At 47.4% G+C, this 22,806-nt stretch overlaps 1 protein-coding gene across 2 annotated transcripts in view; it reads right to left on the reverse strand.

The window, feature by feature from the left end:
* Nucleotides 1-2,007: 2,007 nt before the first annotated feature.
* EMP2 (epithelial membrane protein 2) overlaps nucleotides 2,008-22,806 on the reverse strand; it is a 48,021-nt gene continuing 27,222 nt past the window's right edge. For both annotated transcript variants that reach the window (XM_002826112.5, XM_009250455.4), the window contains exons 2-5: nucleotides 16,802-16,939; nucleotides 12,833-12,923; nucleotides 7,195-7,341; nucleotides 2,008-2,359 (exon numbers count right to left, since the gene is read on the reverse strand). In XM_002826112.5, coding sequence (XP_002826158.1) covers nucleotides 2,172-2,359; nucleotides 7,195-7,341; nucleotides 12,833-12,923; nucleotides 16,802-16,879 — 504 coding nt within the window. In that variant the 5' untranslated portion in view covers nucleotides 16,880-16,939 and the 3' untranslated portion in view covers nucleotides 2,008-2,171. The remainder of the gene's footprint in view (nucleotides 2,360-7,194; nucleotides 7,342-12,832; nucleotides 12,924-16,801; nucleotides 16,940-22,806) is intronic.

Raw genomic sequence — 22,806 nt, forward strand, 5'->3', positions numbered from 1 at the left:
CAAAAGCCCTATTTCTCAGCACAGTCTTAAAATCACCTGGAAATCATTCACCCAGACCCGCTGAATCAGCCCGTCCCAAGCGGCACGGGAACCCCTAAAGCTTGAAAACTCCGGCTATATGGGACCTTCTCACCACATTTACTGTCGGGACCATGGGCCCCTCCACAGACATGTTTTCTGGGTGTTACACAGACAGGTACTGCCCAATAAATGTCATCTGCACAAACTGAATGAAGCTATATTTAGACTAATCTAAATGCCTAAATGCCTCCAGGAGCATTTAAAAATAGGCACATGTAAAGCAGGCTCCCTCCCATGCCACAGGCCTCGATTTTGAATTATTTTATTTTTGAGACGGAGTCTCAGACTGTCGCCTGGGCTGGAGCGCAGTGGTGAATCTCGGCTCACTGCAACCTCCGCCTCCCAGGTTCAAGCAATTCTCCTTGCCTCAGCCTCCCAAGTAGCTGGGATTATAGGCACCTGCCACTACGCCTGGCTAATTTTGTTGTATTTTTAGTAGATACGGGGTTTCACCATGTTGGCCAGGCTGGTCTTGAACTCCTGACCTTGTGATCCACCTGCCTCGGCCTCCCAAAGTGCTGGGATTACAGGCATGAGCCACCGCACCCAGCTGATTTTGAATTCTTAGTGGTGTTCTTTGCAGCCTCCATCACAGTGTGTAATTAGTTTCTTTTCTTTTTTTGAGATGGAGTCTCGCTCTGTCACCCAGGCTGGAGTGCAGTGGCACGGTCTCGGCTCACTGCAACCTCCACCTCCCAGTTCAAGTGATTCTCCTGCCTCGGCCACCTGATAGCTGGGATTACAGGCATGCACCGGCTGGTCTTGAACTCCTGACCTCAGGTGATCCACCCGCCTCGGCCTCCCAAAGTGCTGGGATTACAAGTGTGAGCCACTGCACTCAGCCAGTTTTTCTAATTAAGTTTTAATCTGTCTCCTCCACTAGGCCATGAGCCCTAGGAGGAGACTGTCTCGAGAGGGTATATCCCCTGTGCCTGGCACACGCATGCAAGTCATGATTTATGTTGACGAATGAATGAATGAATGAATGGTGGATGGGTCCTCTGAGGCTCTAGAAATAGGGGTGAGAGGCCAGCCAGGTGTAGCATAAAGGGCTGGACAAGAAGGGAGAGGCCTTCTGGGATAAGATGGGAAGGAGGCTGTACCCCACACCCTGAAGGTGTCTATGAGTTCACATGGCTCAGGAATGGAGTCTGGGGGCCCTAGATGTAGACAGCTGTGGCGATGGAGGCCAAGGTTTTGGCCTGCTGTGGGGGTTACATTCACCTCCCCATCTCCACATGATAACATCCTAGCATTTATGAGGCAGCTCTGCTGACCTGGCCCAGGCACCGTGGTCCCCAACTTCAACGCATCTGAAGCGTTGCCCATTGAGCATGTTAGAAATGCAGATTCCCTGGCCCCATCCCTTGAAGACTCTGATTCTGTAGGTCTGGGGTGATGGGGGGTGCTGTAGGTTTTGCCTAAAGGTGAGTCTAAATCTGGCACGCAGGTAAAGGATCACCATTCCTAAGGCAAGTAGGTGACACTGTCGGCAAATTGAGGTGAGACTTTTTCTGACCCACCCCAATACCGGAGGGTTGGTTGGGCTCTGGTTTGGATACAGGCAGAATGCCAGGGACTACACCTGCTTCTCACTTGGAGCTTGGGCTAAACCTCTCAGGAAGCTGTCATTCTTCCCCTAAAGCCCACCTCACCCTCTTCCACCCACCACTAGCAGAGACTCGGGAGGGGCTTGGGCCAGCTGAAACCCATAGGAAGCACATCCCCAGAGACTTGGCTTTCCCAGCCTCTTGTCTCCTCCCATCACAGCCCCATGGTTAAGAAATGTCCTGCCGAGTGCTTTTGGATTTGAGCATTGCTGGATTTTTGCTTGTGTCTTGTTGAGACTTTTGAGTGGGCAGCAGTTCTGAATACCAGCCTTCATAGTCTATTCTCTGATCTCAAGAATGCAAAAACTCTTCTCTCTTTTGGATTTTTTTTTCTTTTTTCTTTTTTTTTTTTTTTTTTTTTGGCTTTTAAAGGAAACAATACGTTTGCTAGAAAAACCTCAAAAAAATAATGATTATATACAAAATGGTTATCTGAATGTGGATTCTGTACTGCAGCAAAAGCAACCCAGCTCTGGAACTCTATTTGCGCTTCCTCAGTATCAGGTACATCATGCCGCTGACGAAGGTGCAGGCGAAGGCCACCCACGCCAGGATGTAGGAGTAGCCGTAGCTGCCTTCTCTGGTCACAGGATAGAACTGCAGGTTTTTCTTGTGAATGTCTTCCCGCCTGTCTGTATAAATGGAGGCCGCAATCATGACACACAGACCTGTCAGGAAGAAAGGTAGATTCTGAATAAATCATGGACCACAGTGCACCCTGGGTACCCCAGGGGCATACGGCCAGAGTTGAAGACAAACTTCAGCTTTTATTCTTTATTTACTATTATTTTGTTGTAGAGACAGGATTTTGCCATGTCACCCAGGCTGGTCTTGAACTCCTGAGCTCAAGCAATCCTCCTGCCTTGGTCTCCCAAAGTGCTGGGATTACAGACGTGAGGCACCGTGTGCAGCCTTAAGCTCTTATTATTAATAGGTATTTATTTTAGTCTATTGGAAAAATTACAACTGATATTTTGTGGAAGGATATTGTCACCTACCCTGTAGCTATTTTGCTTCCCATTCTTGCTAACTAAACCCAGTTTTGTTTGGGCAGCCACATCACCAACCCAGAGGGTAAACATCATTGGCTAAGCCAGAGGTCCACAGACGTACCCTGTAAAGGGCCAGATCGTAAGCAGTTTAGGTTTTCTGTGGACCATAGTCACACAAGTCTGCCACAGTAGCATGACATCACCCATAGACAATACAAAAATGAATGATAGTGGCAGTGTTACAATAAGATTTTATTTACAAACACATGTGGCAGGCCAGATTTGACCTATGGGCCATAGTTTGCCAATCTTCTTCTTGGCAATCTGGTTCCTGTTTACTTGTTATAGCTGATGGGTCAGTATGTATCCTAGTTCTGACCACAGAAAACCTTCAGTGAAAAATATGACTCCCTGGGCCGGGCACGCTGACTCATGCCTGTAATCCCAGCACTTTGTGAGGCCAAGGCGGGTGGATCACCTGAGGTCAGGAGTTCGAGACCAGCCTGGCCAATATGGTGAAACCCCGTCTCTACTAAAAATACAAAAAATTAGCCGGGCGTGGTGGTGGGTGCCTGTAATCCCAGCTACTAGGGAGGTTGAGGCAGGAGAATCGCTTCAACTCAGGAGGCAGAGGTTGCGGTGAGCTGAGATCGCACCATTGCACTCCAGCCCTCACAACAGCGAAAACTTCCTCTCAAAAAAAAGAAAAATATGACTGCCTGAAAAGAGAGAGATGAGGGAGGAGAAGGCTTTTTTAAATTGCTCTCCTTTCTCTTGCTGACTGCTTTAAATATTGTCGGGGCAGGATGAAACGTCTGGAGTTGCAGCAGACTTTTTGGAGCCACGAAGAGGTCAACACCAACACTAAAGATGACAGAACAGAAGGATGGAATGAGTGGAAGTGCTTGACGCAGACACTGCTAAATCAGCTCTAGAAACTTTGCTACCTCCAGAGTACTTGTTATGTAAAAATAGTAACTATCTTTGTGGCTGAAGTCACACTTAATTCGATTTTCTCTTACATAAAGCCAAAAGCACCCTAATTGTAATACTTGTGGTCCTTGGCTGGGTGTGGTGGATCATGCCTGTAATCCCACCACTTTGGGAGGTTGAAGTGGGCAGATCACTTGAGCCCAGGAGTTCGAGACCAGCCTGGCCAACATAGCAAAACCTCACCTCTACTAAAAACACAAAAACTAGCTGGGTGTGATGGTGCATACCTGTAGTCCCAGCTACCTGGGAGGCTGAGACACGAGAATCGCCTGAACCTGGAAGGCGGAGGTTGCAGCGAGCCAAGGTTGCACCACTGCACTCCAGCTTGGGCGACAGAGCAAAACCTTATCTCAAAAAATAAAAAAAGAAATACTTGCTGTCTCAATATTTACAGACATTAGAGGTAAGATGAGGTTAGGTGCTGTGGTTTTCCTTGGAGGACCTATCCCTCTCCTGGCCAGGCAGTTTTGGTGGGACTATCCTTCAAGATGCTCAGACATTCTCTGGCCATGGGCCAAGCATGTAGACAATCTCCACCAATCAGACTTTCACTCCTGGAAACCTGAATCTAAACAGTGACCCTGTCAGGGTTCGTTGATTCTGACAGCACCTCCCTGGAGCCGCTGCCTGTCAGTTGCTGGTACCTGGATCTTCTTTCCAAGACCTGGTTTTTCAGCTTTTCCTTTGATTCTTGCAGGCTACCCCCAGAATCCCATCTCTCACATGAGTTAGAGTATCTGCTGCTTGCGTCTAAAGATCCCTGCCTAATACAGCATTAAACACTCTGCAGTTTGAAGCAGAACAGGGAGGGCCAGGTCTTTGGACCAGAAAATGGCCAAAGGAGTTGGGGAGAACGGGATGCTATGGAAGGAAAATGGGAAGACGTGACTTTCATATTAAAATACGGGGGAATTTTCATATATATATGAAAATTTATATATAAAATTCCTAAATATATATATTAGGGTAATCAATTTTGACTAAGTGGCCTTACAAATCAACAGAAAAACATAGACAATAACAGAAAATAAACTTCAGAAGCTGGGTGCGGTGGCTCATGCTCAGAATCCCAACACTTTGAGAGGCTGACGCTGGCAGATTGTGAGACCAGCCTGCACAACATAGTGAAACCCCATCTCTACAAAAATTAGCCAGGCATAATGGCACATGTCTGTAGTCCCAGCTCCTTGGGAGGCTGAGGTGGGACATTGCTTGAGCCCTGGAGGCTGAGGCTGCAGTGAGCCATGATCACGCCACTGTACTTCAGACCGGGCAACAGAGTAACCACCCAAGTCCCCCCACCCCAAGTTAAATGACAGGATTCAGTTGCCTTTAATGGGGTCGGTGAGGGTGGTGGGTCCATGCCTCTAACTGGCAGATACAGAGACAGTAAAGGAGGGGGATCAGATACCTCCTGACTACCTCGCCCGGGGTCCTTGGGAAGAACGCGTTCTCCCTTTAGGCCTCATTTGTTCTGGCTCGTTGCTCTCCAAAGCTTGGCTCAGGGACAGGAGTAGAAATCCCCAGGCTCTAACCCAGCAGATTCTGATTCAAGAGGGCAGGCTGGGGCCTTGGGAGTCTGCGCTTTAGAAAGGTCCCCAGAAGGACTGTGGTGGACTTGGGGGTTTCTCAAGATCAAGTGACCCTCCGGAGTCTTTTGCACTTGAAAACACTCTCATTCTCCACCTGTACCTAGAAGGAGTGGTACCTGGCTGTCCAGTAAAAGTGCCCCAAGGGGAGGGGACGCTGAGTGTGACCAACCACCCCACTTTGCCCTGGACTGGGGTTTCCTAGGATGCGGGACTTTCAGTGTTTTTATTTTATATTGTATTTTATTCTATTCTATTTATTTTATTTTATTATTTTTTCGAGACAGAGTCTCACTCTATCCCTCAGGCTGGAGTACAGTGGTGCTATGGTTTGGCTGTGTCCCCACTCAAATGTCACCTTGAATTGTAATAATCCCCACATGTCAAGGACGGGGCCAGGTAGAGAACACTGAATCACGGGGGCGGTCGCCCTATACTGTTCTTGTGGTAGTGAGTAAGTCTCACCAGATATGATGGTTTTATAAATGGGAGTTCCCCTGCACACGCGCTCTTTCCCGCTGCCATGTAAGCCCTTTGGTTCTTCCTTTGTCTTCCGCCATGATTGTGAGGCCTCCCCAGCCATGTGGAACTGTGAGTCCATTAAGCCTCTTTCCTTTACAAATTACCCAGTCTCGGGTATGTCTTTATTAGCAGCGTGAGGATGGACTAATACAAGTGGTACAGCACCCCACAGCTCACTGCAGCCTTTACCTCTCAGGCTCAAATGATCTCCCACTCCAGCCTCCCAAGTAGCTGGGACTACAGGTGTGCTCCGCCATGCTTGGCTAATTTTTTTTCTTTTTGTATAGAGGAGGTCTCACTATGTTGCCCAGGCTGGTCTTGAATTCCTGGGCTCAAGCAATCCTCCTGCATGGGCCTCCCAAAGTGCTCCTGCACCTGGACGGGACTTTCAGTTTTAAAACAGATGGTCCCAGGCAAACTAGAACAAGTTGTCACTGCACTGCACTGATGACACGTCTCATGGTCATCCTGAGGGCATGGCAGGTTTGGACTTGACCCTAGCCCGGGAGGTGGAGGGCTGGAAGGAGGTGGTAGTTACAGTGGTTAGGGCCAAGCAGCCTAAGGTGGCTCCGACACCCAGATTTCTTGCCTTCATCAAGCCACTCGTTAACTCCTGATTGGAAAGCACCCTAGAAGGGACGTCTGCATTTTGTCATCAGAAAGCTTTAAATCATCACTGAGAAACAACAAATGATCATGGTGTGGCTTCTGACTTCTGATCTGACTTCAGCCTTGCTAAAATTCCTAAGCAGAAAAAAATGCTCTGAGACCTCTGCTTCCTCCAAGTTCCTCCAGGACTGAGGCTGTGCCTCGTTCATCTCTTGAGCCCCTGCAGCCAGCACAGGCCTGGTGCAACGTGGGCACCTCTGTCACCCACCAGCTTGAAACCTGTTGATGGCTTCCCATCAGCTGAGAACAAAGACCCCAAATCCTTTCTATGGCCTGCAAGACTCCATGGGGCATGGCCCTGCCTGCCCTGCTGGTTCACTTCCCACTGCACTCCAGCCCCACTGGGCAGCTCTCCGTCCCTCCCATCACAGGGCTTCCGTCATGCTGTTCCCTCTACCCAGGACACTGTTCCCTCCTCTCTGTACTGAGATAGAACACTGTCGACAGCGACTCCTACTCACTCTCCAGATCCTCTGGCTTCATGTCTCCAGGATGCCTTCCCTGGACTCCCAACTCAATCCAAACTCCCGAATATAAAACGTCCCACTGAGGTACAGCATGCATGCGCCCACACACAAACACACACACACACACACACACACCCCGGCACACAGCACCGCATGGCTGCCAATTTCTCCTTTCCAAATCCTCCCTCCTCCTGTCTTCCCTCCTGGCGGCTGGGAAGGGACTGCTTATTCCAGAAAGCCCCTTGTTAAGGAAGCCCATTGATGTACTTACATGACATTAGCTGGATGATGGAGGTTAGGACAAACCTCTCTCCCTGTTTCAGGCGGAAGAGCTGGAGCACGAAGATGAAGAAGGCGATGCAGCAGAGAATGGTGGAGAGGATCATGGTGGCCTGGACCGCCTGCAGCGTGGAGTACTCTGCGGGAAAAGGGTGGGGGCGCAGGACTGAGGACCTTGGCCAGCCGGCACTGCGGGGTGCACAGTGACCGTGGCAGCTCCAGAGTAGGGGTGACAGGAGGCAAACAGGCAGGGGTTCAGGCGGTCGTCTACACGGTCTGAGCACAAGGGCAGCCAAGGAGTCTTCCAGACCCCCTGCCCTTCACCTCCAGTGTCCATTTGACCGGACAATCCTCGGCCCCCTTATCTGGAAGATGAGGCAAGAACCACCTGCTCTGCATTCTTCCTGGTCTGGGTCACAGATCCCAAATGCTTGGCTCATGGACAGGGGAATCTTTTGAAGTACAAATCTCAGGTTCCAACGTGGTAGATTCTGACTCCAGAAATCAGGATGGGGTCCTGGGGGTCTACATTTTAGAGAGGGATTCTCATGGACTCAGGGCTCACGGGACTGTGACCTTGTGAAGTGCTCTGTGGACTCCATAGTAGCCTGTAGGTATCGGAGGCTGATCTTCACAGTCACTACTTACAAAGAGGAGGAAAGCTCCTTTCTTTTCAGGTCAGCCTTAACAGAGACTGGGGTATGAAGGTTTGGGGCTCAGTACAGAGAAGTTTCAGTGGAGAAGGGAGGCCTAGGGTGGAGGGTGTCACACAGGGGCAGGTCACAGTGAAGCTATGTGTAGAAAGCTATGTGGCGTAGGGAAGGCGTCCTGCACATGGGTTACCTTCGTGGGCCTCAGTTTCCTCACCTGTAAAATGGGGATATATATATATTTTTTGAGAAAGGGTCTCACTCTGACATCCGGGCTGCAGTGCAGTGGCTCAACCATAGCTCACTGCAGCTTTGAACTCTTGGGCTCAAGTGATCCTCCTGCCTCAGCCTCCTGTGTAGCTGGGACTCCAGGCATGTCTGGCTAATTTTTAAAAAATTTTTCTAGGGATGGAGTCTCGCTATGTTGCTCACGCTGGTCTTGAACTCTAAAATGGGTACTAATAGCTCCTCCCTCATCGGGCTGGGAAGGGAGAGTAAACTCATCTACGTAAGGGGGTTTGGAGAGTGCAGGCAAGGTGGGAGTCCTGTGTAAGAGCTGAATGCTGAATGTTACCACCAGGATGAGGCTGAAAGATAAGGTGAGGGGACAGCGTCCACGCTGCACAGAAAATCTAAGGACACACCTTCCTTTTCTTTTTCTTTCTTTTTTTTTTCCTTCAATTTTGCAGTTTTGCCTGAAAACTCACTGGAGTGAACATAATTGGTAAGTACTTAATGAAACATCTAGAGCTGTGGATTTAATCCATTCTGGCTACACATTATGGTTACTTGGAAAGCATCTAGCCTTTCCCCCAATTCCTTATGGGGAGTGAAAGGAGTCAGACCGGCTCCCCCACTATGACACAAACCACATGACCCCATTCCTATGAGGCCCAGGAACAGGTGGAAGTGAGTTATAGTGACAGAAGTCAGAAGTGGTTGCCCTCGGGGCAGAAAGCTGTGGCAACTGTGTGGAAGGGGGCCAGAGGAACTTTCTGGAGAGTTGGCAATGTTCTCTGTCTTCTTTTGGATGGTGGTTACATGGATGTTTATACAATCGTCAAAACCCACCAAACGGAGCCCTTAAGAAGCCTGCGTTTCCTTGTTTGTAAATTATAACTCCATTAAAAAAAAAGAAAAAGAAAAGAAAACCCAGCAGGCTCTACTGAGATGAAATAAATCAGAATGTCGGGCATTGAGAGCAGGCACGTGGGCTTCGTAAAGCCACCGAGGGAATTCCAACATGGAGCCCCAGTGGTGACCCTCAGGCTTACAGCAGTACTTCCCAAATCTGCCCAATCCCAGGGATTACCTGGGATTGCTTATTAAAAATACAGATTCTTAGGCCTCTCCTCCTGGAAATTCTGCCACCATTGTCCTGGAGTGGGCACCAGGAATCTGTATTTTCAGCAACAAGTGACCCATGATGGGGCAAATGGGGAAAACATGCCTTTGGGGGAAAGGATGAATACATGTTCCTAGAACAGGGTTTCTCAAAGCTGGGAGGGGGTGCAGGATGTGCCTGCAAGACAGCCCCTGAGATGGGTGTATGTGGAACCCAATGAGGACGGGAAACAACAAAAATTCACTGAATGAGAGGGATGCTCACTTTGCTCAGTTTAAATTCCTTTAAGGGCTGGGCACGGTGACTCACCCCTGTAATCCCAGCACTTTGGGAGGCAGAGGCAGGTGGATCACCTGAGGTCAGGAGTTTGAGACCAGCCTGGCCAATATAGCAAAACCCTGTCTCTACTAAAAATACAAAAATTAGCTGGGCGTGGTGGCACACACCTGTAATCCCAGCTACTCGGGAGACTGAGGCAGGAGGATGGCTTGAACCCAGAAGGTGAGGGCTGCAGCGAGCAGAGATGGTGCCACTGCATTCCAGCCTGGGTGACAGAGCAAGACTCTGCCTCAAAAAAATAAATAAATAAAAATAAATAAATAGATTTGTCTAAGGACCTCAAGGAGGAGTTCTCCAGCAGCTGCTTTTGCGCTTTAAAAACACCCACTAATATCTGGGTGTTTGGGGTTGTTTGTTTTTTAACATGAAAAGGACCAGAAACAGGCTTAGAGGCTTCAGGTGGGAAGTGTGTCTGCCCAGACTTTGATAACATCATTGGGCTTTCAGTCTAGTATTTTCAGAAAGCTTTCCTTCTTTTATAGCAAGTGATACTAGTTTATCACTCATGGGAGGGACGCGGCGTTCTCTTTAACATAGACTTATGGTTTGGGAGGCCAAAGCAGGTGAAGCGGGAGAATCGCTTGAGCTCAGGAGTTCAAGACCAGCATGGGCAACATGGTGAAACCCTGTCTCTACAGAAAATACAAAAATTAGCCAGGTGTGGTGGCACACACTTGTAGTCCCAGCTACTGGGGAGGCTGAGGTGGGAGGATCACTTGAACCTGGGGGGCAGAGGTTACAGTGAGCCGTGATTGCACCACTGCACTCCAACCAGAGTGACAAAGCGAGACCCTGATTCAAATAAAAAAAAAAAAAAGAAAATAGATTTATGGGCGAGTGCAGAGGCTCATGCCTATAAATCCCAGCACTTTGGGAGGCCAATGTGGGAGGATCACTTGAAGCCAGCCATGAAAAAACAGCCCGGGCAACATAGCAAGACCCTGTCTCTACTAAATAAATACAGTAGATTTATGTACAGAAAAGTGGGCTATTTTAAAAGTAAACTTTTTAAAGTAAAAAAAGTTGGCAAACTTTTTCAGTAGAGGGACAGACAGTGAATATTTTAGGTTTTGTGAACCATATGGTCTCTTGTCGAATGTTCTTTTTGTTTTGTTTTTAGGGGTGTGTGTGTGTGTGTGTGTGTGTGTAAACAACTTTTAAAAATGTAAAAACTGTTCTTAGCTCCCGGGCCAAACAAAAACAGGTCTTGGACTGAATTTGGCCAGTGGTTCGCCAACCCCTGTTTTAAAGAAAAATAAGTGAATAATCCCATGTGGAGGATTCAGAAAAACAACCACAGAGCACAACAAGCCCTCCCAGCTGGCCTTGCACACTGGCGCCAGCTGGGGCTTGCAGAGCACAGGGAAGGAGGGCTGTTCCCAGGGCCAGAGGTTAGCATGACAGAGTAACAGACGAGATGGAAGGGAGCACCGATGGTGTTCCGTGGTTAAGGGCACCGGCTTTAGAGTTGGTCACATCTAGACTGGAATCCTGCTGCCATCATTCGCTCCTGGCTATGTGGCCTTGGGTAACTTAACTGCTCTGTGCCTCAGTTTCCCCATCTTAAAATGGGGCCTATGGTCCCTGCCTGATGGGGCTATGAAATCACCTATGTAAAGGACTTAGACCCATGCCTCACAGTCAACTTTAAGTAAATGGTGCCTTCTACTGGTATTTTTGCTGCTTTTATGATGAATGTGGATATTGTTATTGAGCGTGGTGAGAATCTGGGACCCAGGGAGTAGGCTCCTTTGCTCCCTAATAGGATTGTCAGATTTGGCAAACAAACCAAAACAAACACAAAGACAGGATGCCCAGTAAATGAATATCCAATAGACAACAAATAATTTTTAGGAGAGGCACGGTGGCTCCTGCTCCTCCTTTAGGCTCAGGTGGGCAGATCTCTTCAGCCCAGGAGTTCGAGACCAGCCTGGGCAACATGGTGAAACTCCATCTCTACAAAAATTACAAAAATTAGCTGGGCATGGTGGTGAGTGCCTGTAGTCCCAGCTACTTGAGAGGCTGAGATGGGAGGATCATTTGAGCCCGGGAGGTCAAGGCTGCAGTGAGTCGTGATTGCACCACTGCACTCCAGCCTGGGTGACAGAGTGAGACCCTGTCTCAAAAAACAAACAAACAAAAACCAAAAAACTAAACCCTCCCCCAACCACCACCAAAACCAAATATTTTTTAGCATAAGTATGTCCCATGTTATATTAATATTTGGGCCATAGTGATACTAAAAAAAAGTACTTATTGTTTATCTGAAATCTCTAATTTAACCGGGTATACTGTATTTTATCAGGCAACTGGGATCCCAAAATATCTATTTCATCAGTTCTATGAGGAAAAACAGAACCGTTCACTTCATAATGAAAAACAGTGGTCAGCAGTTTTTGAATGGGATTTTCTGTATTTCAAAGCCTTTTCATGTATTTTAGCTCATTGAAGAGGTGGGCAGGCACTGCAAAGGCATCGTTATTACTTCTGTTCTACGGCTGAAGATGTTGAAATTGACCTGCCCAATGCAAGGCTACACAGCTTGTCTAGGAACGGAAGCCAGATCTCGGATTTTTGTTTGTTTGTTTTTGAGACAGGGTCTTACTCTGTCACCCAGGGTGGAGTGCAGTGGCGTGATCTCGGCTCACCGCAACCTCCGCCTCCTGGGTTCAAGCAATTCTCTTGCTTCAGCCTCCTCAGTAGCTGGGATTACAGGCGTGCACCACCATGCCCAGCTAATTTTTGTATTTTCAGTAGAGATGGGGTTTCACCATATTGACCAGGCTGGTCTCAAACTCCTGACCTCAAGTGATCCATCCGCCTCTGCCTCCCAAAGTGCTGGGATTATAGGCATGAGCCACTGCGCCCTGCCAGATCTCGGATTTCTTACTGCTGGACGGGGAAAAGTGACTGGAGAGTAAATTATGGTCTCTGAGCCCATTTAGAGGCGAGGCTTGGATTAAAAAAAAAGGGAAGAGAAAATTCTAGATGAGAGTTTAAGCTGGAGAAAGGATGAGAACAGGAAACTCGGCTGTGCCAAGAGACAGAGAAGAGAAGGCATGAGGTCCAACTTAGCTGGAGTTGGTCTCCCTCCAGCCTCTGGCTTCTCCACAGCCCTGGCATCTCCAGCTTGTGCTGTCCTCCGCTCCAGCACACACTGAGCAAACGCGGCCAGGCCCACCGGAGTATGCAGCGAGTGGAGGAGAGGGTACGGAGTCAGGGAACCCGAAGCCCCACTCCTGACCGTTCCTTCCTCCCTCAGTGCTTCTCAGTCAGCTTCCTTCATTCACACTTACCTTGAAAGCTGTCATTGATTACTGTACAATTCGTGTTGTTGGTACATACTCTCCAGACATCTGCAAAAAACTCATCTCCTACCCACCAGGCCTGTAACACAAAACGGAAATAGAGAGAAAGGCTGTCCGTTCATGATGCAAACACTGACTGCTAATTAGGCATAAGGCATGGTGGGCTTCTGGGATTCTCAAACTGCAGCGCATGTGAGAATTGCCTGGGGAGCTTATTCTAATGCAGACTGACTAAGGAGGTCTGGGGTGGACTGGGATTCTACATTTCTTTCTTTTCTATTTATTTATTTTTTTGAGACAGGGTCTTGCTGTGTCATCCAGGCTGGAGGGCAGTGGCACAGTCTTGGCTCACTGCAGCCTCCATCTCTTGGGCTCGAGCAATCCTCCCACCTCAGCCTCCTGAGTATCTGGGACTACAGGTGCACATCACCATGCCTAAGTTTTGTATTTTTTGTAGAGTCAGGGTTTACTATGTTGTCAGGCTAGTCTTGAACTCCTGACCTCAGGTGATCCGCCCACCTCAGCCTCCCACAGTGCTGGGATTACAAGCATGAGCCACTGCACCCAGCTGGGATTCTACATTTCTTTTTTTTTTCTTTTTTTGTTTTTTTTGAGATGGAGTTTCATTCTTGTTGCCCAGGCTGGAGTGCGATGCATGATCTCGGCTCACTGCAACTCTCCCATACTGGGTTCAAGCAATTCTCCTGCCTCAGTCTCATGAGTAGCTGGGATTTAGGGGCATGCACCACCATACCTGGCTAATTTTTGTATTTTTAGTAGAGACAGGGTTTCGCCATGTTGGTCGGGCTAGTCTCGAACGTCTGACCTCAGGTGATCCACCTGCCTTGGCCTCCCAAAGTGCTGGGATTACAGGCATGAGCCACCGCCCCTGGCCGGGATTCTACATTTCCAACCGGCTCCAGGTGATGCCTTGCTACTTTCTCCCAAAGGATAAGAGGTGGTCCAGGCCCTCAGAGAGTATGGGAGAAAAGATGAGGCTGAGTTGGTGGAAATAATAGCAGTCAGGGCTGGGCACGCTGGCTCATGCCTATAATTTCAGCACTTTGGGAGGCCGAGGTGGGAGGATTGCTTGAGCCCAGGAGTTTGAGACCAGCCGGGGCAACCCATCTCTACAAAAAAATACAAAAAATTAGTCAGGCATGGTGTTGCGCGACTGTAGTCCCAGCTACTCAGGGGTCTGAGGTGGAAGGATCGCTTGAGCCTGGGCAGTAGAGGCTGCAGTGAGCCGTGATCGCAACATTACACTCCAGCCTGGGTGACAGAGAAAGACCCTGTCACAAACAAACAAACAAACACTGCAATGGATGGGATGACCAGACAAGATTCTCCTGTCTTCAGCCAAAAGCATTCATTTCCCTCTGTGCTTTGGTGGCTGCTGCCCTTCCCCCACTGCCCAAGACGGCCTTCCTTTTATTTCCCAGTTGCCAAGCACAATTCCAAACACATAATGAACAGCCTCAGACTCACTGATGGACAAAAAGTCCATCTGCATCTTCTTAGTATGTGCCATGATAATATACATGCCCTGGGGGTGCTGGATACGATTCACTAAGGCTGATGGTTTTCCTGCCCCTAATGTCTGTCTATCCTTTTCACTAAGTCTGGGACCTTTTCAGGATCCCAAAGGACTAGATGGGAAGAAACAGAAAAAGGAGATTCTAAAAGAACATTTGGTCCCATTTATTTCACAGTGAGCTCCTGGAATGGTGGGTCCAAATACTATAATCCAGGGTTCCCCAACCCATGGGCCATGGACTGGTACCTGTCTGTGGCCTGTTAGGAACCAGGCCACGCAGCAGGAGGTGAGCAGCCAGTGAAGGTAGCTTCATCTGTATTTACAGCTGCTCCCCATCACTCACATTACTGCCTGAGCTCTGCCTCCTGTCAGGTCACCAGGGGCATTAGATTCTTACAAGAGTGTCAACCTTATTGTGAATTGTGCATGCCAGGGACCTAGACTGCACGCTCCTTATGAGACTAATGCCTGATGATCTGTCACTGTCTCCCATCACCTCCAGATGGGACCATCTAGTCCAGAACAACAAGCTCAGGGCTCCCACCGATTCCACATTATGACGAGTTGTATAATTATTTCATTATATATTACAATGTAATAATAATAAAGTGTACAATAAATGTAATGCACTTGAATCATTCTGAAACCATCCCCCTGCAATGCCCCCTCCCCAATCTGTAGAAAAATTGTCTTCCATGAAACTGGTCCCTGGTGCCAAAAAGGTTGGGGACCACTGCTATAATCCATAGCATCAATGTGGTCCCTGCCCAGGCCACTCACAGCAGCTCAGCAAGAAGCTCCAGAACCCAAATGCGATTACTGTGCTCATCTCCCCTGACAGGCTCTAGGACCAGGAGCCTCTGGAATGGCTCAAATCCTGGCTCTGCTGCTTACTGCACTCTAAACTCTGCCAAGTGCCCGAATGGCCCTGAGGCTCAGTTCCTTCACCTGTAACCCAGTGCAAGGAGATGTTGGTGCCCTACCTGGTACAGTTGGGGTGGGGATCACATGAGATGACATGCATAAAAGGGCCATAGTGATCGCTAAGTGACAGGTGTTATCGTTTATGTTATTATTGTCATGATGATATATCAACAGGAGCCGTATATGTAGGCAGAGTTGGTGACCACTCGTATGGTGTACTTTTTGGCTTTCTGAGCGATGTTTCTGCCTTTAATTATCTCTGCAGTGTAAAATGAGCAGGATGGAAGCCAGGTCTTTGGAACAGTGTATAGGCTGTTAAGAAGCTTCCCTGGTGTCATTCCCTGCTTGGAGGGATATTAATCTATGCCAAGAGGTTATTTATCCAATACACTCCTGCCATACGGCTGCAAGCTGGATACTAAAGGAAAACATTAAATTTTTCATAGAGGCATAGGTAGAGTCTGGAAAGTTCCATGCATGAGCTCTGCTGGGGAGGACATGGCCAGGTGGGCTAGCAGCAAGGTACCCTGGTTGATAACAAGGTGTCAGGGGTTGGGGGCAGAGGCCACCTGGGATGGGTCATCTGGAAGATCTAGGGCAGCGGTCCTCAACAGAGAGTGATTTTGTTCTCCATGGGACATTTGACAATGTCTGAAGATATTTTGGATTGTCATAACCAGGGGTGGGGGTGCTACTGCATCTAGCAGATAAGGCCAGACACGTTGCTGAACTTCCTACAATGCACAGGGAGGCCCCCATAACAAAGGATTAGCCAGCCCAAAATGACAATAGTGGCAAGGTTGAGAACTCTCATCTAGAGGAATGCTGAAGTCACACAACATCCTCAAAGGGCTTCCTAGAGCCAGGCTCTATGAAAGAATCACGGATGGGAGGACAAACGTTCCTGCCTGCCAGGACCTGCCACCAAAACCTGAACATGGGACGGCCTGAACCTTCACATTTAGGCCAAGAGTCCTCAGCCCTTGGGTCAGAAGATGGGTGTGCCTCGCAGGGAGGACAACCCTGAATCGTGGTTGAACCTTGGCAGGTTCAACGTTGAGAACCTTGGCAGGATTCTCAACCTGTGATATGGTTTGGCTGTGTCCCCACCCAAATCTCAAATTGTAGTTCCCATAATTCCCACGTCATGGGAGGGACCTGGTGGGAGGTAACTGAATCATGGGGGCGAGTGTATCCCGTACTGTTCTTGTGGTAGTGAGTAAGTCTCACGAGATCTGACGGTTTTATAAAGGGCAGTTCCCCTGCACACGCTCTCTTTGCCTGCCGCCATGTAAGACATGGCTTTGCTCCTCCTTTGCCTTCTGCAGAGGCCTCCCAGACACGTGGAATTGTGAGTCCATTAGACCTCATTTTCCTTATAAATTACCCAGTCTCTGGTATGCCTTTATTAGCAGTACGAGAACAGACCAATACAACCCACTTCTATTGACTCCAGGACCCAGGGTTCTGCATGAGTGGCAGGAAAGGAAACTTACATTGTCGATGGTGGCAACGAACAGCAAGGCTGCAGAGGTGATGTGGAAGGCGATGATGAAAGCAAGAAGCACCAACATTTTCACAGGGCAGGACGAGGCGAGGTGAGGGGTCACGTTTAAAGCCCAGAGTGGGATGTGCTGAAGAGGGTAAGAAAGAGAAATTCAAAATCTGTCAATGACAAAACAAAATTACAACAAAAAATAAACACCTTTTAGCTGGGCGTGGTGGCTCACGCCTATAATCCTGGAACTTTGGGAGAAGGCGGGAAGATCGCTTGAGCCCAAGAGATTGAGACCAGCCCGGGCAACATAGTAAGACATTGTCTCTAAAAACAATAAAAGAAAATTAGCTGGGCGTGGTAGTCATACCTGCAGTCCCAGCTACTTAGGAGGCTGAGGCAGGAAGATTGCTTGAGGCTGGGAGGTTGAGGACGCAGTGAGCCATAATTGCGCCACTAGACTCCAGCCTGGGCAACAAAGCAAGGCTCTGTCTGTTAAAAACAAAAGGCAACATTTCATGGGGTCTTAGAAAAGCAAAAACAGTGCTCCCCATCTTTACGTGCCTGGAGACTTTACTGGACAAAAGTCTGGCCTGAGAGGGGCTGTCTGCTGTTGCATCCAGACGCCAAATATTCCTTGTGAAGGAGGAGGGTGAGGACTCATTAGAAGCCCTAATTCAGAAAAGCATCACGCTTCTTGGGCAGGAAGGAGTGGCTCTGTGTATGCTAAGATGCTGTTCCTGATTCCCCATGCCCAGAAGCTCATTGTCTGAGGTTTCCTGATCAGAGCCCCTACTTCATAACAAAGCAAAAGTGATCGCAATACAGAAATATTTCCTAATGATCTGACCATTTATAAAATTAACCCCCAGCTGGGCAGGGTGGCTCATGCCTGTAATCTCACCACTTTGGGAGGCCAAGGCAAGAGGATGTTAATTAAGCCCAGGAGTTTGAGACCAGCTTGGGCAACAGAGCAGAACTCCATCTCTACAAAACATTTGAAAAACTAGCCTAGTGTTGTGGCATGTGCCTGTGGTCCCAGCTACCTGGTAACTAAGGCAGAAGGACTGCTTGAGCCCAGGACGTGGAGGCTGCAATAAACCATGACCTCACCACTGCACGCTAGCCTGGGTGACACAGCAAGACCCCATCTCAAAGAAATAAAAATAAAAATAAAATAAAATAAAATAAATACCCACTCATACACCATTCTTCTTAATATATATTCCCATTTGAACAACACTGGACCCCAAAAAAATACAACATGTGGCAGACAGCTGCCATTTCATTTTCCCCTCTCTGATCACACAGGAAGACTGTATTTCCCGGACTCCCTTGCAGCTAGGTGGGGAACTCGTGACTAATAGGCCAGAACTGCATGACATGCCCATTTCCGGGCTGATGAAGAAGAGAGCAGGTACTCGTGACTAATTCTAACCAATGAGCCGGAACTGCATGACATGGCCATTTCTGGGCTGATGCAGAAGAGAGCAGGTATGAGTTCTCCATGCTCCCTCTCCCTAAGGAGGTAGCTGGGGATGGTGCAGCCATAGTAGGTTGAAGCCTCACACCTTGGACAGATATTATGATTGGGGAATTAATAAGCCTCTGGATGTTAAACCACTGAGATTTCAGGGTAATGCTTTACTTTGGCAGGACAGTTTGAGTGACATGCAAGAGGAAGCAACTGCAAAGATAAACTGGAAGTCTTACAACAGAACTACAATTGTCCAAAGTTGATAAAAATGTCATGGGAGATCAGATGAAAAGCCACTGAGGGCATGAATACATGAGGACTTGTCTGAGCTGGACAAGTTCCCAATAAATGAGGAAAAAGCATTCAAAAGAATGCTTTAACTATCAATTAAAAGTCACACTGGGAAAAATTGATAAAATCGTTGAGTATTTTATAACCATCATCTTGGTCAACAAAACTCAAATGTCAAGGGAAGATGTCACATCAAATGATCTGGTTGGAAGATGCAACCTCCTAATATCAACACTTGGTTCATTCTTCTTTTATTCCAATAATTTGTGACCAGATAGTTACTACATTTTTTGGAAAAAAATTAATTTGTAGTTTCATGTTTTGAAGTACAGTGCAAATCAGACCTGTTCACTGGGATGATATTGTAGCCCCAGTTTTAAATGGATTAATGCACACACATACACACACACACACACACACACACACACTCTCTCTCTTTTTCTGAACCACTTGAGAGTAAGTTGCCTAAACCATACAACTAAGTGCTTTAGTGTGTATTTCTGAAAAACAAGGACATTTTCTTTCTTTTCTTTTCTTTTTTTTCCTTTTTGAGACAGAGTCTCGCTCTGTCGCCCAGGCTGGAGTACAGTGGTGCAATCTCAGCTCACTGCATCCTCTGCCTCCCAAGTTCAAGTGATTCTCCTGCCTCAGCCTCCTGAGTAGCTAGGACTACAGGCACGTGCCACCACGCCCAGCTAATTTTTGTATTTTTAGTAGAGACGGGGTTTCACTATGTTGGCCAGGCTGGTCTCAAACTCCTGACCTCAGGTGATCTGCCTGCCTCGGCCTCCCAAAGTGCTGGGATTACAGGCTTGAGCCACCACGCCTGGTTGGACATTTTCTTACATAACCACACCATGATGATCACAATAGAGAAATTTAACGTGATACAATGTAACTATCATATTTACAGTCCATAGTCAAATTTCCCCAATTATCCCAATAATGTTCTATATGGCTTTCTTTTTCCTGCCCCAGGATCCAATCCAAGATGATACACTGCATTTTAGTTTCAGGTCTCTTTAGTTCCCTTTAATCTGGGACACTTCCTCAGGCCTGTCTTCGTTTTTCATAACATTGATATTATTTAAGAATATTGATCACTTATTTTGTAGAATGTCCCTCAAATTTGTGTTCGATGTTCCCTGATGATTCAATCCAGATTATATTTTTTAAGCTGGAATGGCATATGAGCCATGTGTCCTCAGTGGATCCCACCAGGAGGTGTAGTATGCCAGTTTGTCCCATCATTGGTGATGCTAACTTTGATCACCGGGTTGTGTTCTGCCAGATTCTTTCACTGTACATTTCCCCTTTGTCATTAAAAAATACTTTGTAAGGCTGGGCACAGTGCCTCATGCTTGTAATCCCGGCACTTTGGGAGGCGGAGGTGGGTGGATCACCTGAGGTCAGGAGTTTGAGACCAGCCTGGCCAACATAGTGAAACCCTGTCTCTACTAAAAATACAAAAATAAGCCGGGCGTGGTGGTGGGCACCTGTAATTCCAGGTACTCAGGAGGCTGAGGCAGGAGAATCACTTGAACCCAGAAAGCAGAGGTTGCACTGAGCCGAGATCACGCCACTGCACTCCAGCCTGGGTGACAGAGACAGATTCCATCTCAAAAAAAAAAAAAAAAAAATTGTAGAAGTGATATTTGATAAAATACACATACAATTTACTATTAGTGTAAATGAGACACATTACATTCCCAATATTGTATATCCATCATGACTATCCAGTTCTAGAACGTTTCATCACCCCCAAAGTAAATTCTGTACTCACTAAGCAGTTATTCCCTATTCTCCCTTCCCCCTAACCCCCAGCAACAAATAATTTACTTTCTGTTTCTATGGATTTGTCTATTTTAGATATTTCACATCGTTGGAATCATACAGTAGTGTCGCCTTTTGTGTCTGTCTTCTTTCATTTAGCATAGTGTTTCAAAGGTCCATCCATGTTGCGGCATGTCTGGGAAGGTATTTTGAGATAATGTAAAGATCCTCTCTCATGAAACTTTCACTCAGAGTTTAAGCATTCACTGATATTTCTGAAATAGGATTTTTGTTTGTTTGTTTTTGAGACAGAGTCTTGCTCTGTTGCCCAGGCTGGAGTGCAGTGGCACAATCTCGGCTCACTGCAACCTCTGCCTCCCAGGTTCAAGCGATTCTCCTGCCTCAGCCTCCCCAGTAGCTGGGACTACAGGCACGTGCTACTACGCCTGGCTAATTTTTGCATTTTTAGTAGAGATGGAGTTTCACTGTGTTGGCCAGGCTGGTCTCAAACCCTTGACCTCATGTGAGCTGCCTGCCTCAGTCTCCCAAAGTGCTGGGATTACAGAGATGTGAGCCACCATCCCCAGTGTGAAATAGGATCATTTTAAAAGGCCTTTTTCTGGTACCAACTATTCCCCCTCCTCTAGTGGACATGCACTGACTGCACAAACCCTCCACCTTTTCACTGCCAGCTCTCCTCTCCAACCATGCTCATTCTCACCCCCATTATCCCCCCACGGAATGGATCAAGGCTCATGGGCTCATACAGGGTCCACCCCTTGAGACCTAAGACGCATTAACAATGAGCCAGGAGCTGTATGGCTGCAGAACTCAGTCTGAGAGGTCCTGGCTGTGATTCTGTGCATCACCAATTAGAAGGACCCAATGAACCAGCTTAGAGATTCTTCTAATTCTTTCAAGAAGGACAAATTCCCCTTTGTTTAGGCCTGCGTCATTCTTAGCTGCCATCATATGCTGCTGCCTCCAAAATGATGCATTCCTTTTTTTTTTTTTAATAGATGCATTTCTGACCCTGGGGGGAAAAAGGGCTCATGTACCATGCTTAATGCCCTGTTACTTTAACATCAGCAGGAATGCCCAAATGCCAACTTCACCAGGGCCATTAACTCCAGGGTGATAATGGCTTCATATGCTGTCCAGCTAGGATGACACAAGTGCATATGGACATGTAACTAAAACTTTCTAGAAAATAATAATTAAAAAGAAAAAAGGTTTTAACCCATTCTTTCCCAAAGGATGGAATTAAAATGTTATAAGGCATGATTTTGGATAGTGCATTGATAGGGCATTAAGCAACATTGAACCACATGGTGAAAAAGTTCCTATGCCAATCCTACTGAGTTCACCAAGGAAAAGACCCAGTTTGGTGCTAGTCAGTCTCCAATACTTGCTAATTTCTTTTTGACAAAAAGAGAAAGCAGATCTTTGGTTAAAATGTATTTGTAGCTAGAATTTAATAACATCATTCTGAGTTTATTGTATTTATTTTTAACGTTCTTTCTTTTTATAAGGAAGAAACACCACTTATAGTAGTGATATAAAGTATTTTAAAACCAAGTTATTGAAGCTTTAAAAGTGAACAGTTTAGGGAAAATGTTACGTAAGTAAAAGGACAGGTGGTCCTCAGCGTCAGTAGAAATCCTCAGGGTGGTTGTCAAATGCTGATGTCTGGGAGATACTGCTTTAAGCTCTGGGAATGGTTTCAATTGGACATTTCAGACATCAGGAACAAGCTTCTACAGAGAAAGGGATACGTTTTTACGAGAAGTCAAGTAAGGTTTCTAGTACAGTGTAAGTGAAATGGCAGCTAGAGGTTGGTTTCAACCATTAGGCACTCCGAAAAATAACAGAGAAGTAAAGGTCTCCTATGACGTCTGGAATTCAGATCTCCAGTAAAAACCAAAATGGGGTAGCTCAATTTTAGGACTTGTGAACCCAGGACATTGCTGGTGACTTCACCCGAGGCTTTGGAGGAAGTTATTCAGAAATAGCGGAAATCCCCCGAATGTTTAAGAGGTAATAAAAATAACCCTTTACTCCTGCATCTCTATACCAAAATAAGTCTCCCTTCTGCGCCACTATTCCCGACGCCAGTCATCCACTGCCCTCTTAGAGGCAACCACGCTTCTCAGTTTCCTGTGCCTCCTTCCAGAGATATTTATTGGGAGAACACTTATTCTTCACTCCACGTTTCCGTGTGGCGGGAGCTGTACCAGAGTAACACTCCCTGCCTCTTGTCCCGCCCCTCACTCATCTCTTCACACCTGATTGGAGGAAGCGCCACTGTCCGCTTTCTGGATTGGTGGAGTGCATTTATTCAGGCCCTGGTGGAGTGCATTTATTCAGGCCCCGGTACGGTGCTTTGCCCTTCCCGGCACCTTGTCCTGGGCACAGCTGCTCCCACCGAGCCCCAGTCAACTTTCTTTGGCTGGAGGGGCCGAAGG

The sequence above is a fragment of the Pongo abelii genome, chromosome 18, assembly GCF_028885655.2.
Source record: "Pongo abelii isolate AG06213 chromosome 18, NHGRI_mPonAbe1-v2.0_pri, whole genome shotgun sequence".
NCBI classification, from domain to species: Eukaryota; Metazoa; Chordata; class Mammalia; order Primates; family Hominidae; genus Pongo; species Pongo abelii.